The sequence below is a fragment of the Meles meles genome, chromosome 1 (assembly GCF_922984935.1).
Source record: "Meles meles chromosome 1, mMelMel3.1 paternal haplotype, whole genome shotgun sequence".
In the NCBI taxonomy this organism is placed as follows: domain Eukaryota; kingdom Metazoa; phylum Chordata; class Mammalia; order Carnivora; family Mustelidae; genus Meles; species Meles meles.
This window is the reverse complement of record NC_060066.1, coordinates 109,125,545-109,141,733: the sequence shown is the minus strand read 5'-3', so window position 1 is coordinate 109,141,733 and position 16,189 is coordinate 109,125,545. Positions and strand designations below refer to the sequence as shown.

The 16,189-nt window shown below is 47.9% G+C and overlaps 3 protein-coding genes across 3 annotated transcripts; 2 read left to right on the top strand and 1 right to left on the bottom strand.

The window, feature by feature from the left end:
- Positions 1-1,388: 1,388 nt before the first annotated feature.
- Positions 1,389-4,236, top strand: TNFAIP8L2 (TNF alpha induced protein 8 like 2). The gene is made up of 2 exons (XM_046013648.1): positions 1,389-1,580; positions 3,225-4,236. The coding sequence occupies exon 2, from the start codon at positions 3,230-3,232 to the stop codon at positions 3,782-3,784; it is 555 nt and encodes a 184-aa protein (XP_045869604.1). The 5' UTR covers positions 1,389-1,580; positions 3,225-3,229; the 3' UTR covers positions 3,785-4,236.
- A 46-nt stretch (positions 4,237-4,282) lies between these two features.
- Positions 4,283-13,398, bottom strand: LYSMD1 (LysM domain containing 1). The gene is made up of 3 exons (XM_046013638.1): positions 12,573-13,398; positions 5,952-6,316; positions 4,283-5,536 (listed from the first exon to the last, which is right to left on the bottom strand). The coding sequence occupies exons 1-3, from the start codon at positions 12,750-12,752 to the stop codon at positions 5,398-5,400; spliced, it is 684 nt and encodes a 227-aa protein (XP_045869594.1). The 5' UTR covers positions 12,753-13,398; the 3' UTR covers positions 4,283-5,397.
- Positions 13,399-13,508: 110 nt separating this feature from the next.
- SCNM1 (sodium channel modifier 1) lies at positions 13,509-16,117 on the top strand. The gene is made up of 7 exons (XM_046013628.1): positions 13,509-13,689; positions 13,942-14,012; positions 14,255-14,343; positions 14,445-14,542; positions 14,661-14,749; positions 15,625-15,819; positions 15,953-16,117. Exons 1-7 carry the CDS (start codon positions 13,639-13,641, stop codon positions 16,050-16,052), a joined length of 693 nt encoding a protein of 230 aa, XP_045869584.1. The 5' UTR covers positions 13,509-13,638; the 3' UTR covers positions 16,053-16,117.
- Positions 16,118-16,189: the final 72 nt, after the last annotated feature.

The window sequence follows — 16,189 nt, the reverse complement described above, 5'->3', positions numbered from 1 at the left end:
ACCCAGCTCCTGATATCTCTCCCCTGATCATCGGAAATGCCGAATGTCTCCCTACTGCCCATAGAAGTGGGAATGCTTGAGCAATCTGTTGAAGCCTACCACGATCTGCTTTTCCTTCACTTCTTTCTCAAACAGCCCCGGTTGCAGACATACTGAGTAAATCAGCACTTCCTGAGTATGCCCCACATTACCTTTTTTTTTTTTTTAAAGATTTTATTTATTTATTTGACAAGCAGAGATCACAAGTAGGCAGAGAGGCAGGCGGGAACGGGGTGGGGGGGGTTGGAGCAGGTTCTCAGCTGAGCAGAGAGCCCAACACAGGGCTCGATCCCAGGACCCTGGGATCATGACCTGAGCGGAAGGCAAAGGCTTTAACCCACTGAGCCACTCAGGCGCCACCCCCACCACATTACCTTTATTTGTTGAATGGCTGATGCTAATTCCCATCGTCAGAAGAAGCACTTCTACCCCATCTCTGCCTAGTAGATAGTTGAACCCATCCTTCTCATTCTGCCTCTTCGGCCCTCCTATCAGATATAATCTAAACTTCCCTTTATTCTAATTATTCTTCTAATTTCTATTAAGTTAATGACATCATTTGACTTGCATTGTAGTTACATCCGCTTAAGTTTATCTCCCTGACAAGGCTGTCTGATTCTTTTTTTTTTTTTTTTAAGATTTTATCTATTTGTTTGAGAGAGAGAGAGAGAAAAAAAAAAAAACAACCAAGCATGGGGGACGGGGAGGGGCAGAGGGAGAGGAACAGCAGACTCCCGGCTGAGCAGGGAGCCCATCCCGAGACCCTGGGATCATGACTGAGCTGAAGGCAGACTCTTAACCAAGTGAGCCACCCAGGGGCCCCAAGAATGATTCTTGATGGTAAATATTTTGGCCTCATTCAGAAACTATAACTTATCTTCGTTTCTGCATCTCTGTAGCAGCTACAAAGCAGAGGAAACAGGTTTGTTGCCTCTAGTGCTTCAATGCTGTGCTGACACCTGCTGGTCACATCTGGTTTGGCTGCTGTGGCCCCCGAACCTTGCTCTGTAGTGTTTGGGGCGGGAACAGTCCCTGCGGTCCCAGGCAGGTACTGGAAGCCTGTGCTCAGGTACTGTTGCCCCAAGCACCGCCCTTCCCTGGAAACTCCAGGAACACACTCACGTCTGCTGGCCTCTGGCCCAAACTTTTCCCACTGACCCCACCGTAGCGGTTTATACTTCACATCCTTCCCAAAACTACAGAAATGTAAGATGATCCCAAGGAACTGGGCATCAAGGAAATAAAGAAGCAGACAAACAGTTTGAGAGCAGAAGATGTGCAATCCCTCTTTCTAACCTCACAAAACCATGGCGATTTCCTGCAGACTGCTATTCCTTTTGACCTTTGTTGCATTTCTAGGAGGTTGTTGGGCTACAGAAGGTCTTAGGAACAGTGTGATGAACCGGAGGTTGAGCACAGGGTAGGAAGGCGGGGCTTGAGGGGTGGGGCCAAGCCAAAGGGCCTCTCACTTAGGAGCTTCTCCATTCTGTCATCTCTCCCGGAACGTCCAAGGCAAGACTGGCAGCCAGCGCACGCGGCAGGTGAGGGGCCATCAGTGACAGAAGGGTACAGGCTTTAGGGGTGATGGTGGCAGAAGAGTCGCAGCTTTGTCAGCCTGAGCCTTCCATGTTGTGAGACTCTCTCTTGCCAGAATTCTTGGGTCCCCAGCAGAGGCCCAGCTCAGCCTGCCCCGGGACAGCCTCAGAAAGAAAGACATGGTTTGGGATGGTAGAGAAGCAGGGTGGAGGCATGGGGGTGATATGGGTGTGTGACAGAGTACTGAGAGATGTGAGGACACCGTAGGAGACATGGAGGTAGACATAAGGGCCGGGGAAGAGCTTGGCTAGAGAATCGCAGGGCAGGACCCAGGCAAGAGAAAAAGGGAGGCTGAAGCAGGAGGGAGAGGACAGTGGACCAGATGTGAGAAAACCATGGGTGCAATGAAGAGCTGGGTAACAGGAAGGCCAAGGAGGAAGGAAGGCTCACATGGAGCAATCTCCTCTTCCGGCTGTGGAGTACAGTCCAGAAAACCCCAGGCAAGCCCAGGAGCAAAAAGCAAGGCTCCAGGTTAGCACTGGCCTGATTTGGCGGGGGGAAGACCCTTCCCGCCACAGTGCCCATCTCCCCTGTGTCTTCAGACTCCCATTTTGGTTTGGGGGAGAGGGCGAGGCTGCTCCTTGCTGTGGTAACAGCCACATCCTGCAGAGCAGGGGAGGGGGAAGTAAGAAGCAAAACAAGCAGAACCGCGGGCAAGGACCATGGGGAGAGCACCCTGGATATGCGGTGGTGATGTGCCACCAGGAGAGTCCTTGGTTCAGTCCCCGCAGAAGACCGTGGGCCTCCAGTATCACCTGCCCTCCTGAGAAGAGTCTCATGCTTCTTTAGTCCGCAGCAACCCATTGAAAGCATTCCCAGGAAGGAGGTTTCTGTGGTTGGAAGCCCATTTTAATCATTTCCTAGTGACTTTGGCCGAGTTGCTTGATTTCTCTTAGCGTCAGTATTCTCATTGCAGGATGGGGACACCTACCTTACAAAGGGTTGGGAAGACTGGGACAGTTCCCTAAAGCACTTGGCACATAGGTTCTCCATAAATGTGAGTGAGCATTTTTATCCACACTCCTGGGACCCTCATCTCACTCACTTCCTTAAAGGCAGTACAGCACACCAGCTGCCACCAACTTTTCCAGAGTCAGGAGGAGGGTTGCATCTGACCTTGGGTCAGTTATTTAAGGCAAGCCTGTTTACCTGGCTGTAAAGCAGGGAGAGTAACAGCCACACCTTATAATGTCTGGCCCCTGGTTAGTGGCGGCCATGGTCGCTCTGAGATCTAGCTGCCAGGTAAGCCTTATCTTCTACCCTGTAGGCCAGCAGCAGCCAACTAACTTCCCCTTTGGGCTGCACTCGTGGGGGCTAGCACTATGTGCCCTCAGGCCCCCGCTGAAGCTGTCACTTCCCGGCTGCGAGGGGTGGAGCTCAAGATCTCCTCCAGGTCCACAGGAAAAGAAATGGGAACAAGGCATAGAAGACTGAGGAGGCTGGGGGGGGGGGGGGGGGATGGCAGAGAAAGATGACAATCAGATAGAAACCAGAGACGGGGAAAAGCCGTTGCTATCTTTCTAAGGAAGCCTGTGGCCTTCCCTCCAGTGACTGACCACAGACCTCCCACCCCCTTCTTGCTCCCCCAGGAACTATGGAGTCCTTCAGCTCAAAGAGTCTGGCACTGCAGGCGGAGAAGAAGCTCCTGAGTAAGATGGCCGGTCGCTCTGTGGCACATCTGTTCATGGACGAGACGAGCAGTGAGGTGCTCGATGAGCTCTACCGCGTTTCCAAAGAGTACACGCACAGCCGGCCGCAGGCACAGCGGGTGCTCAAGGACCTCATCAAGGTGGCGGTCAAGGTGGCCGTGTTGCACCGCAGCGGCTGCTTTGGCCCCGGCGAGCTGGACCTGGCCGCCAGCTTCCGCCAAAAGCTGCGCCAGGGCGCCATGACGGCGCTCAGCTTTGGAGAGGTGGACTTCACCTTCGAGGCGGCAGTTCTGGCCGGTCTGCTGACCGAGTGCCGGGATCTGCTGCTGGAGCTGGTGGCACGCCACCTCACGCCCAAGTCCCATGGCCGCATCCGCCATGTTTTCGACCACTTCTCCGATGCAGGCCTGCTCACGGCCCTGTATGGGCCGGACTTCGCTCAGCACCGGGCTAAGATCTGCGATGGGCTCAGGAAGCTGCTGGATGAGGGCAAGCTCTGAGGGCCCCGGCCCCAGGGCGGTCCACCCGAGCCACGCGGTTGGACGAGAAAGTGACACCGAATGGGCTCTCTTGCCCTGCTCGGCTGCACTGATGCTTTTCAAGCCTCAGGCTTCAGTCTTACCCCAGAGTGCTTTTGCCTCTGAGACAACCCCACCCCCAAACTGCTGGTGGAGAAGCAGCAAAGCTGAGTGTTGGCGCCTCTCTCCTACTCCAGCCCCGGGACAGGAAGCAAAGCTGGCTGAAAAAAGACGAAGTGAAACTTGGATTTCTATCTCCCCCCAACCAAGGGACATTTGAAACAGGGAAGCCCCCCTCCCTGGTGAACCAGGGGAAGAGGGCATAGCTCATCTAACCCTTCAGGGGACACTAAAGACAGAAGGGGGAATGGGATCCCAGACCTCCAGCTCCAGGCAGAGCCTAGACAGATACCAGAGGCTCTGTTCCAGAGCGCAGGAAGCAGGGGAGAGTCTCACAGGGGAAATAAAACTACTAAAACATGCACAGGGCTCAATGTTTAATCTCTTCAGCTTTTTATACCTTGCGACCATCACAGAGGCAAGAGATAGAGAAACACCACTTACCTCGCCTCTCACCATTTCCATTATGAGAGACTGAGGCATATTTCCAAGTATCATAGGGGTCTCCTTGCCTACTTCTGCTTAAGAAACTTAAAAACAACAACAAAAACAACAAAAAACCAACTGTACCGCAGATCAGTGCTACAAATTGCAAATAAATATGCAGTGAGGAACAAGGCATAGATCAACAGGCTCTGGTGGGGAGGGAGTGTAACAAAGAAAATCCCACAACAAAAAGTCTCCCCCAACTGTCCTCCTCAAACTCCAAGGTAATTCTTTCATCCCTTAGCCTCACATAGGCTGAACAGAGGAGCAGGTTAGAAGGGTGAACTGGTGGCATGGAGAGTTCCGGTCCCTACACTGCTGTTTTTCCTCAGAGCAAGAGTTACGAAAAAGTTATGAACTGGTTAGTCAAAACTGAGCCCAAATTCTTTACTTTGAGATTGGGGGACAGGCCCAGCGCTGTCTGCCATTCTCTGCAGAAGGGCTAGATCATGGACTGCCCCATCCTCAGTAATATGCTTGCCTAAGAAGGTGGGGAAGGTGGGGAACCAGTAGTCACTGGCTCGCTGTTCCCGGATTCCCCTCACTCCAGAGCTATAGAAATCCTCTTTCTTCATTACAAGAGGGAAACAGTAAGATATAGCAAATAAATACTACTTCAAGATAGCACCAAATAAATTAGGTAATATAGTCTCAAACAGGGAGGAGAGTGGGGTTGGGGGAGTCCTTGTTTCTCTTCTCTAAGGCCAAGGAATGGTAAAGGGGATGGGAAAGGCAGCAGGGATGTAAAAAGAGCCTTTTGAATCTAAAAGACAGTTCTAGATTCAGCCCAAGAACTGAAGACGGTTCTGTTCCCCATCCCCAATAAAGCTGCCCCAGGCCAAGGAACTCTAGATCTACAGGAGGCTGGGAAGAAAGCAGGAGGGAGGGAGGGAGGCTGGGAAGCCTTGTTCTTCAGCTTCACCTCAGGCTCCTCTCCCCCCTCAAGTTGCTCCTTCAACATCTTGTTTTCTCAATCAGTTCTGGGGACATCAGAGTTTGAAGATTTCATCCTCCTGGTCCCGAAGCATCCGGGTCCGAGAGGTCCGGGTCAGAGGCACGGGCCCTAGGACTGCTCGCTGCTGCATCTGAGGGGAGCTCAGGTGAAGGCCTGAATCCTCCCCAGGTACCCTGCAGGTGAGGAAAGGAGACATGACAGGTCAGGGGAAGAACCTGAGAAAGGGCTTATAGGAAGCTGTCCTCCCCCCTAATGTACATGAGCTGCTTGCTCTGAGATGGAGTCTCATCACCCTCTTGATAAATTCTCACCCTAATGCTCCTTCATGATCATCGGAGCTACAACGACATTCACCTATTTTACCCCAATGAGAACGAAGAACCCTTTCCTGCTGCTGTACCCATCCCAGCAGCCACTGTCTCTGCTGTTGTTACAGGACCCTTCCCCCCACAGGTGGGGGGAGGGGGCAAAAGGCTTTACCTTGTTTCTGCTGACACTGCGCTTGCTTATTTGTGTGACGGGTCAGGTTAGGCTGTAAGGATGAAGAAGCCTGTGGAGGGGCTTAAAAGGAACCATTATAAGACTCACCCACTTTCCCCCTTTCTCAGCTTCCGGGCAGCAGCCTTCTTCGACAGGCTGATCTGTGAATCAAGCTTCTTAAGGAAATCAGAGGCAGAGAGGTCATGGATGGGAGTTGGGGGTTCCCGGCCAGGTGTGGGAAGGACCTCCCCGTTAGCACGTCCTGAGCCTGTCTCTTGTTTCTTCCTGTCAGCTCTGTGTGACGGAACTTCATCCTTACTTGACTGGGCCTCTTCCTCTCCATCCTTCTCTTCCTCAGAATCCAAACCATTGAACAGGTCTCTGGGCTCTGTCAGGATGGGGATGTAGAGGGTTTTCTTCAGGAAGATGGAGTCATTAGTATAAAGGCGGTTTGCACGCTTAATCTGTTCCATCTTTAAAAAAAAGTCACCGCAATTAATGACAGTAAGAATGATCGATCTTCTACCTGTTCAGTATCTCATCCCTTTTAAAGTGACTGTACAGGGTCTTATGTGACCCTAACATAACCAAGCTAAAATACAAAGGGCTGATATTAATATCATTCCCATTTTATTTATTTATTTTTTTATCATTCCTATTTTATTGATCAGTGGTTTCCATACTTTTTGGTGTTAGGGTCCCTTTACATTATTAAAAACTATTGAGGAAAAAAGCTTTCATTTATGTAGATTATAGCTATCAACATTTAATGTGTTATAAATTAAAACTGAACAAACTGAAAAAATGTGTATTTATATTAAAGTAACCCATTAGGGGCGCCTAGGTAGCTCAGTTGGTTAAGCGGTTGCCTTCGGCTTAGGGCATGATCCCAGGGTCCTGGGATCGAGCCCGGTGTTGGGCTCCCTGCTCAGCAGGGAGCCTGCTTCTCCCTCTGCCACTCCCCCTACTATGCTCTCCTGCTTTCTCTCTGTCAAATAAATAAATAAAAATCTTAAAATAAAATAACCCATTATAGGGGCACCTGGGTAGCTCAGTCGGTTAAGTATATGACTCTTGATTTCGGCTCAGGTCATGATCTCAGGGTCGTGGGACTGAGCCCCAGGTCAGGCTCCTTGCTCAGCAGAGGGTCTGCTGGAGGTTCTCTCCCTCTTCCTTGGCAACCCCCAACCATGCTTGCTCTTGCTCTCTCTAAAATAAGTAAATCTTAAAAAAAAAATAACCACTACATGTTAACATAAAATATTTTAATGAAAAAGGACTATTTTCCAAAACAACAACAAATGGAGCAAAAAGAGAGGTACTGTTTTAACATTTTTGCAAGTCACTTAAATGTCTGACTTAACAAAAGACCACAGAAGATTCTCCTATCTGCCTCTACATTTAATGGGCTGTAATATTAAATGTCATGTAGCTTCTGTAAAATGTATTCACTCATGAGAATGAGAATGAAAAAGAGAAAGCCTTATTAGCATTACTATGAAAAAATAGTTTTGACCTTGTGGATCCCTGGAGAGTCTCTGGGACTCCTAGGGATCCCTAGACTGCACTTTAAGAACTTCCGTTAAAGACGAAGGAACTGAAGCTCAGAGAGGTTAAGTTACTTGCATAAGACTATCCAGCAAGCTAATGACAAAGCTAGAACTGGAATTCTGGGCCTTTTTACTCCTTCTGGGGATGCTTTTCACACTGATATTAATAATCTCACTGATCAAATATTTATTACCTATTATATTCATCACCGGACATAGTGATTGGCATTACCTTCCACTTGCCATCCATATCAATGCCATCCTTAACTTCCTCTTTTCTTTCACCACCTGTGCCCAAATGGTCAAAAAAATGCTGCAAAAATCTCTCCCCTGTCCAGTCCGACCTTCTTTTGACCACCATCACCTTAGAACAGGTTCTTAATATTTCTCATCCGGGTATTGCAACTGCTTTTTTTTAAACTGGTTCTCCTCTCTCCTCTCTCCATTTCTATGTATCTCCACATTTCGCTAACATCTATCTAACACATCTATAACATCTATTGCTAACACAGATTGCTAACATCTATCTTTCTAAAAAAATTAATCTGATCAACCTACTACCCTGCTTATCAACACCCTGTGACTTCCCATTGGCTCAGAGATAAAATTCAAATTAGCCTTTCAAGGGTTCTCAATCTATCCCCCTAAGTTTGGCCTCATCTCTCTTCTTCTCCCATTTATCCATCTTACCATCTTGAACTATTCATTTTTTTCTGAACATTTTAGGGTTTTTCACACCTTCGTGTCTTTATCTACCTAAAATACTTCTCCACCATCCCCTTCTCTGCTGAGAAAACTTCTTCTCATCAACTATCACTCCCTTTGTGCTACCTTCTCCAGGGCTCCCAAGGTATACTGTAAATATTCCCATATAATTCCTATCCTATTACATTGTTATTCACCTCTTTGCATATTTGTCTTGCCCAAACTCTGTGAGTCCTTTGAGGGCAGGGATGATGTTTCTGTATCCTAAGGCACTCCTCAACATCACACAAACCGGCACACAGCAGAGGTTCATTAATGCTTTATGAGTAAATAAACTAGATAAGAAAATATAGAAACCGTCAATGTAGTATGTTAGTAAAAATCTTATGCTATATATAAAGTGTTTCAAATAAAACTGGATTAATTTGAACAATAAAAAAAGTTAAAATTTTTAAAGATTTTATTTATTTATTTGACAGACAGAGATCACAAGTAGGCAGAGAGCCAGGCAGAGAGAAAGGGGGAAGCAGGCTTCCTGCTGAGCAGAGAGCCCGATGCAGGGCTCAATCCCAGGACCCTGAGATCATGACCTGAATTGAAGGCAGAGGCTTTAACCCACTGAGCCACCTAGGCGCCCCTGGCTTGCAGTTTTTAACCTTTATTTTGCAAAGCACTTTGATGCTATAAATTTTATTTTGCCTAGATTAATATCTTAAGTCCCTACCTCCAAGATGCCATGACTTCTATGAATTTTCTGGTGCCTTTATTATTTCCTAGAAGCGCTACATAAGGCAAAATCATTCCCCCTTTAAAAAGAATGTAACCAAAGCCAAATCCCAGAGGAGTCCTAGGCTGCTGAGCCATCAGCTGAGCTAGAAAGGCCATTAGAATCTAGTTAGTTCAGGGGCACCTGGGTGGCTCAGTGGGTTAAAGCCTTTGCCTTTGCCTCAGGTCATGATCTCAGGGTCCTGGGATCGAGCCCCACATCAGGCTCTCTGCTCCACAGGGAGCCTGCTTCCTCCTCTCTGCCTGCCTCTCTGCCTAGTTGTGATTTCTCTCTGTCAAATAAGTAAAATATTAAAAAAAAAAAAAAAGAATCTAGTTAGTTTAACAGAGCAGTTCAAAGTGAGGATTTTAGAATGAGGTAACCTGGTCTGAATCCTAGCTTTACAAAGTAGACTTGCAGTCTGTAGCAAGTTATCTCCCTAAGCCTCATGTTCCTTATCCTTAAATATTTGGGGACTAGTTATATCCACCTCATAAAATCTTACAGAGATAATAGGAAATGATATATAGAACTTGGCACATACTAAATGTTCTTTAATGACAGATAGGTGATAACTCAGATAATTACCATTATTTAATACCTCTTCCTCATTTTACAAATGGCAAGGAAACTGAGGTCCCAGACAGGTGCAGTGACTTATGCAGTCACTCAGCTAGTAAGCACAGAATAAGGCCAAAACCTGGCACCCTTCACTAGACTACAGGGCTTTGTGTACCCAGAAAGGTACAGGGCTGTAAGAAAACCTCCATAAATAATTGCTGATTTACCAGTGGCATGGTTTCCTTCTTTGCACAGCTTCTGAGCCTCTGCTGGGATAGAGGGGCCACTTAGTACTTTCCTATCCACTTCCTTCGTTTAGACCATGGCCTCTACTTGATGTTTGCTTTCCTATCCTCCCTGTCTCCACCTGTAGAAATCTTAGCCATGCTTCCATTCATTCAAAACACATCTATGAGCTTCTATGTGATGGGGACTATGCCAGACTCCAGAAATATAAAATTGAAAGAAAACAGTTTAGGGCACCTGAATGGCTCAGTGGGTTAAAGCCTCTGCCTTCGGCTCGGGGGGTGATCCCAGGGTCCTGGCATCACGGACCGCATCAGGCTCTCTGCTCAGCAGGGAGCCTGCTTCCTCCCTCTCTCTCTCTGCCTACTTGTGATCTCTGTCTGTCAAATAAATAAATAAAATAAAATAAATAAAATAAAATTCTTTTAAAAAAATAGTTCTGTCCCTTATGGAAAGTATAGGTCATTGTAAAGACAAACATGTAAAAGGTATGACCAACTGATTATAGGTTTGTAGAGGAGCTACAGGAAGGAACTTCTAAATCTTTCAAGGCCCCTTAAAATTTCTGTAAAATCTACACTTATGTCCTTCCTAGTCCCTTTCCAAATACAAATTAATCTTCTTTTCTGATTTCCAACCCTTTTTAATACCTCTACAAACTCATCACATTCTGTCACCTGCAATCATCATCTGTGTCTCTCTTTATTTCTCACTAGGCTGCAAATTACATGAGGCCAATGGCTACACATTTTATTTATGTTTTTATCTCTTGGGAAGGCTAAAACAGTGCTTAAACATACCAAGCATAGAAATATTGGCTAGGGTGCCTGGGTAGCTCAGCTGCGGTTGAGTGTCTGACTCTTGAACTCTGCTCAGGTCATGATCTCAGAGTTGTGAGACAGAGCCTGGCATCTGGCTCCGAGCTTAGGAGGGAGTCTGCTTAACACTCTTTCTCTCCCTCTCTCCCTGCCCCTCCCCACCCCGTGCTTTCTCTCTCTAAAATAATAAATAAATAAATCTTTTTTTAAATGTTGGCTAAAAAAATTCTAATAAAGAATAAAAGGAAATGGTGGCTAAATTTGACATGATATGGAAAAAACTCATCAATTTCAATGCAATGTATTTTTACACCTTTTAAACATACCACATGCATGGCCTGAAATGCCTGGTGTAGAGAGTGACTGTTTTGCACCATGGAGGCCACCCTACTGGAAAGAAGGCAGAGAGCTGAGGGGCAAAAAAGAACCAGGGGCGCCTGGGTGGCTCAGTGGGTTAAGGCCTCTGCCTTCGGCTCAGGTCATGATCCCAGGATCCTGGGATCGAGCCCCACGTCTGGCTCTCTGCTCCGCAGGGAGCCTGCTTCCTCCTCTCTCTCTGCCTGCCTCTCTGCCTAGTTGTGATTTCTGTCAAATAAATAAAATAAAAATATTTAAAAAAAAAAAAGAACCAGAAGAGATCGAGTTTACAAACTTAGAAGTAGGGACGTCTGGGTGGCCCAGTCGATTAAGCGATGGAGTCTTGATTTCTGCTCAGGTCCTGGCCTTACAGTCCTGGGGAGGGCTCCATGCTTGCCTGTGAGTGGGCTTGGGATTCTCTCTCCCTCTCCCTCTGCAATTCACCTCCCCTCCCCCAATATAAATACATAAATCTTAAAACAACAACAACAACTTAAAACTAGAGTGGTTAGCTCTGGTTCGCGTCATGGCCGCCGCCGCCGCTCTGGAGGCGGTGGCGCCTACCGGCGCACTGTGGGACCTCGTGCACGACTTCGTCATGGGTCAGCAGGAGGGCCCCGCTGACCAAGTGGCTGCAGATGTGAAATCTGGAAGCTATACAGTGTTGCAAGTGGTGGAAGCCCTCGGGTCCTCTCTAGAAAATCCAGAACCCCGAACTCAGGCACGAGGAATCCAGCTTCTGTCACAGGTGCTACTCCAGTGTCAGTCCTTGCTCCTGGAGAAGGAAGGTACTGGCATCACTAGTAGGAGTGTCTTCCTGGATTGCTGAGCCAAGGCCCTCCTTGTCTATTCAAGCCAACTTTACAGGGAGGGAGGAAAGAAGGGAGGACACAAGGAATCTGTGGACTACTAATTCAGTATCTTCATTCCTCACTGGTATATGTGGCAGAAATAAGAATCCGGACTGAAGACACTGGGATTTCAAATGTAGCCTTGGACATTTTTTCAGTGTATCTTTCCCTCTCTGTAAAATGGACAAAGTAGTGCTTCTTAGATGGAGTGGAAAAGTATGTAATGCTTTGAAATCTCAAGGAAAAAAGCCAACGACTTAAGTTTTTTTCTATAGCATAGTAGGCAAACCACAACCTGTTTTTATAAATAAAGTTCTATTAGCCTGTAAAAAAAAAAAAAAAAAAAAACTAGAGTGGTTAGAGTACTGGTCTCATAAAAACTTAGAATTAGAAACCAGCTCTACATTGTTTGCTGTAAATGTTTAATCACTTGCAATTAAAAAGTTTTTATGTGGTTAATAGTACAAGCTTTTTAGTCAGACCTGTTTTCATTCCCGCTCTAACACTCATTAGTTATTTGACCTTGGTTAAATTGGTTAACCAATCTAGGTCTCAGTTTCTTCACCCATAAACAGCAGACAATAATTGTATGCTTGGTAGGGATGTGAAAACCAAATAGGCCAATGTATGTAAAGTCTCTAGGCTAGAGACTGACAGCCTAAATAGAAGCAGCTCCTCTCCACTGGTATAGTGGCACAGGATTTGTCCCAATCAGCAGGGCAACACTAAGATGGGAAAAGAAAAAGATAAAGGTGAATCAGCCCACAACACAATTAGGAAAATTTCTGGGGAAGTTGCCTAGAAGGGTCACTACGTTCTAGTGAAGAATAAATTTCTTCTAAATAGTGTCTGCATTCTGATTGTGGAAGACTCACCGTTACCCCGTATTTGAGTGCTAGTCCAGCCAGGGTGTCTCCGGGGGCCAACTGATGCTCCAGGCGTCTTTCCCTCACCGGGGAGCAGGCAGATTGCACCAGGCTTCCGTAAGAACGAGCCCTGCTCCCTTGCAGCAGTCCTGACCCCCCGAGGGGGGCCTGTCTAGAGGGAGAAGCCATCTCCTCACCCTGCCGACAGCTAGGGTTTGCAACTAAGGGAGGCCTGGCTAAGTGCCCGATAGTGACGGGACTGAGGTCTAGGAATGGATAACCAGGGGATTCCTCTTCCCTCCTGTCTTCTCTCCTAATTCTCCGCCTCCCCTGGCACTACGCGCCTCCTGGGCTCTCGTTTGTCCTCCTTCCAAGCCCCCTTCCAACAAATCTGCTCCCTGAATATTCAGTCCCTACCTGAGACTATCCTTAGCACCCTTCTGACTTTGGACCCTCCCACCACAATTCGCTACGTTGACCTCTGACCTTTGAACGGTAAACATTCCTCCACACTCTGCTCAGTTTCTCCCCCGCCCCAGGTCTGGCAGCCCCGGCCTGGGGGTTACCCCCACACCCAGGCTCCGCCCTGTCCCGGGGTTGGCCCGCTCGTGTCAGGAATAAATCCGGCCCACCCCTGGTGGGCTGTCGGCGGCAGTCCTCTGCGTGAGGGCCGCGAAGAGTTTGTAGTACACTTCCCACTACGCATCAAATCCGTCACAGCATCAAAATCGGTCTCCACGTTCAGGTTCTTGTCTCTCCAGACGCCTCGAATCAGCCAAGATGCAAGGGTCGGGAGCCAGCCGGGCGGCAAGCTCTTTGAAAAAAGACTTCATATCCCAAAAGGCCCCGCGCCTGCGGGGTCGCCGGGTCGCGCAGGAAGTGCGGTCCCCTCGGCGGGCTGTGGGCGGGCTTTCGAATCGCGCTGTGAATACAGGGAAGCGCTTTCAGGGAAGTAAGGAGGCCAACCGGAAAGAAACCCGAAGGAAAAAGGAGACGCCCCATTTTTGCTACGGTGGCCTGGAAGGAGTGGGGGAGGTGGCTCAGGAGAATTGCTCGCTTCTCGGAGTCAGTCGTAATGTCTTTCAAGAGGGAAGGGGATGATTGGAGTCAACTCAATGTGCTTAAAGTAAGCGGAGAGGAGAGGAGAGCGTCGGGAGCAGTTTCACTGCCCCGTGAAGGAGCTGTTTGTTGCTCTGGCAGCAGCTGCGGTGGCGGGGGGGGGCGGCGCGGGAAGGAGCGACTAGAGCTGGGTAGTGACCCCCTTCTTCGACCTGTGATCTCTGTTCTCATGGGCCTTATTCCTATTCAATCCTGGTCCCTGTCGTTTCCCTTCTGTCCCGCCCTCCTATCCCGCCGATCCCGTCATTACCCTCTGTAGAAACGAAGAGTCGGGGACCTGCTGGCCAGTTACATCCCAGAGGATGAGGCGCTGATGCTACGGGATGGACGGTGAGAGCGAGGAGTGATCAATCCCAGGGTTCTGCGGTTAGAGACTTAATAAAATTTTGTTATTAAGGGGAAGAGCGGAAGTATCTAGGATTCTTTGGTGGGGAGTGAGGGACAGGGATTGGGTGGTGGAGATTGGGAGACGTCAGAGTTTGGCTTTGGAAAGGATTGCTAGTCAAGGTGGGACCTACAGACCAGACCCCACTCACCCGGAACCAAATATCTTTTTCTCCCCTAATACCCAGCTTTGCATGTGCCATCTGTCCCCACCGACCTGTACTGGACACCCTGGCCATGCTGACTGCCCACCGTGCAGGCAAGAAACACCTGTCCAGTAAGTTGGAGGGAAGACGGAGTTAGAGAATAAACCCTCCAGATCTCTGAAGATCACTCTTGCTATTCTGTTTTTTTAATTCTCTTCCTCTCTGTCTTCAGGCCTGCAGCTTTTCTATGGCAAGAAACAACCAGGAAAGGGAATGGAGCAGAGTCCAAGACAACAGAATGAATTGAGGCTATCAGAGACCAAGGTTGAGGTAGTCAGGGAGGAGGGATGTGTGTTTCAGGTGGGCCTGCTGCACACCTTAGGCTTGAAAGGCTCTGACATGTTTCTAACTCTGAAGACTCTGACTCTGTTTCCCATCTCCATACCAGGCTCCTCTGTTAACCCAGACTCGACTTACCACCCAAAGTGCATTGCACAGAGCTCCAGACTATAATAGTTGCTGCCGCCGGAAGTACAGGTCTGTGGGGTAGGAAAGCCAGAGGTAGGGAGGGACAGAGGAGATAGATGGCTCTAAACTGATAGTATTCCAAATTGTATTCTCAGGAATACTAGTATTCCTGAGATGTTAACTGCTATTTCAGAAAAAAAGAGAATTTTGTCTCTTTTTTTTCTTTAGTTTCGGAAGTGGTACTTTGTAATCCTACTTGAAGAGTAGTAATGTTAGTATATTTGAAGGGCTCTACAAATTCTTTTTTTTTTTTTAAGATTTTTATTTATTTATTTGACAGACAGAGATCACAAGTAGGTAGAGAGGCAGGCAGAGAGAGAGAGAGGGAGAAGCAGGCTCCCTGCTGAGGAGAGAGCCCGACGTGTGGCTCCATCCCAAGACCCTGGGATTATGACCTGAGCTGAAGGCAGAAGCTTTAACCCACTGAGCCACCCAGGCACCCCAGGGCTCTACAAATTCTTAAGATTAAAAAAAAAACCTCAAAAGTTTTAACCTAGCCTTTTTTTTTTTTAATTTTTTATTTTTTAAAGATTTTATTCATTAGAGAGAGAGAGAGAGAGATCACAAGTAGGGAGAGAGGCAGTCAGAGAGAGGGGGGAAGCAGGCTCCCCGCTGAGCAGAGACCCCAGTGCAGGGCTCAATCCCAGGACCCTAAGATCACAACCTGAGCCGAAGGCAGAGGCTTAACCCACTGAGCCACCCAGGCGCCCCATAACCTAGCCTTTTAAAAATTCATTTGATTCCAAAATTCCTTTTTGTGTAGGACACTTATTAATATCTTGAGAAACACAGTTTAGGAAGCACTGCTATAAGGGGTTGGGAGTCATAGGAAAATTGCCCTTTTCCTTTATCACTTTTATAGATGTTGATTCTTCTCTACCCAGACCAGAAACCCCTCGTCCCTCTGTCTCCCATTCCCCTTTGCCACCCCCAGAGGTTGAGCCCAAGGGTGGGAAGATTACTAGGGAACCCATGCCTGGGACTGGCCCACAGGCCAAAGAGTCAGCAACTGTCTCATCCCCTGCACCCACGAGCCCCACGAGAAGAAGAGCCCTGGATCATTACCTCACCCTTCGAAGGTGAGTATGGAGAATCACTTTCCTCAAGTTTTCTCTTTTCTCTCTGAGTGTCCTTATTTCAGTCCTTCTCGTGTTATCCGCACTAACTTAAGCCTCTTTTCATGACCTATTCTGTTTTCTATGATATTTCTAGCTCTGGATGGATCCCAGATGGACAAGGTCGATGGGTAAAAGATGAGAATGTTGAGTTTGACTCTGATGAAGAAGAACCCCCTCATCTCCCCTTAGACTGACACCCTCTTTCCCCCTCAGTTCACAAATAAATTTTAATGGGCTCTGGGAGCCTACATTTCCTTGAGTCTGCTTCCTTGTCCATTTCCAGGATTTCACTGGTGGATTTTTTTTAAGGAGACTGCGTGCCCAGTGTGGA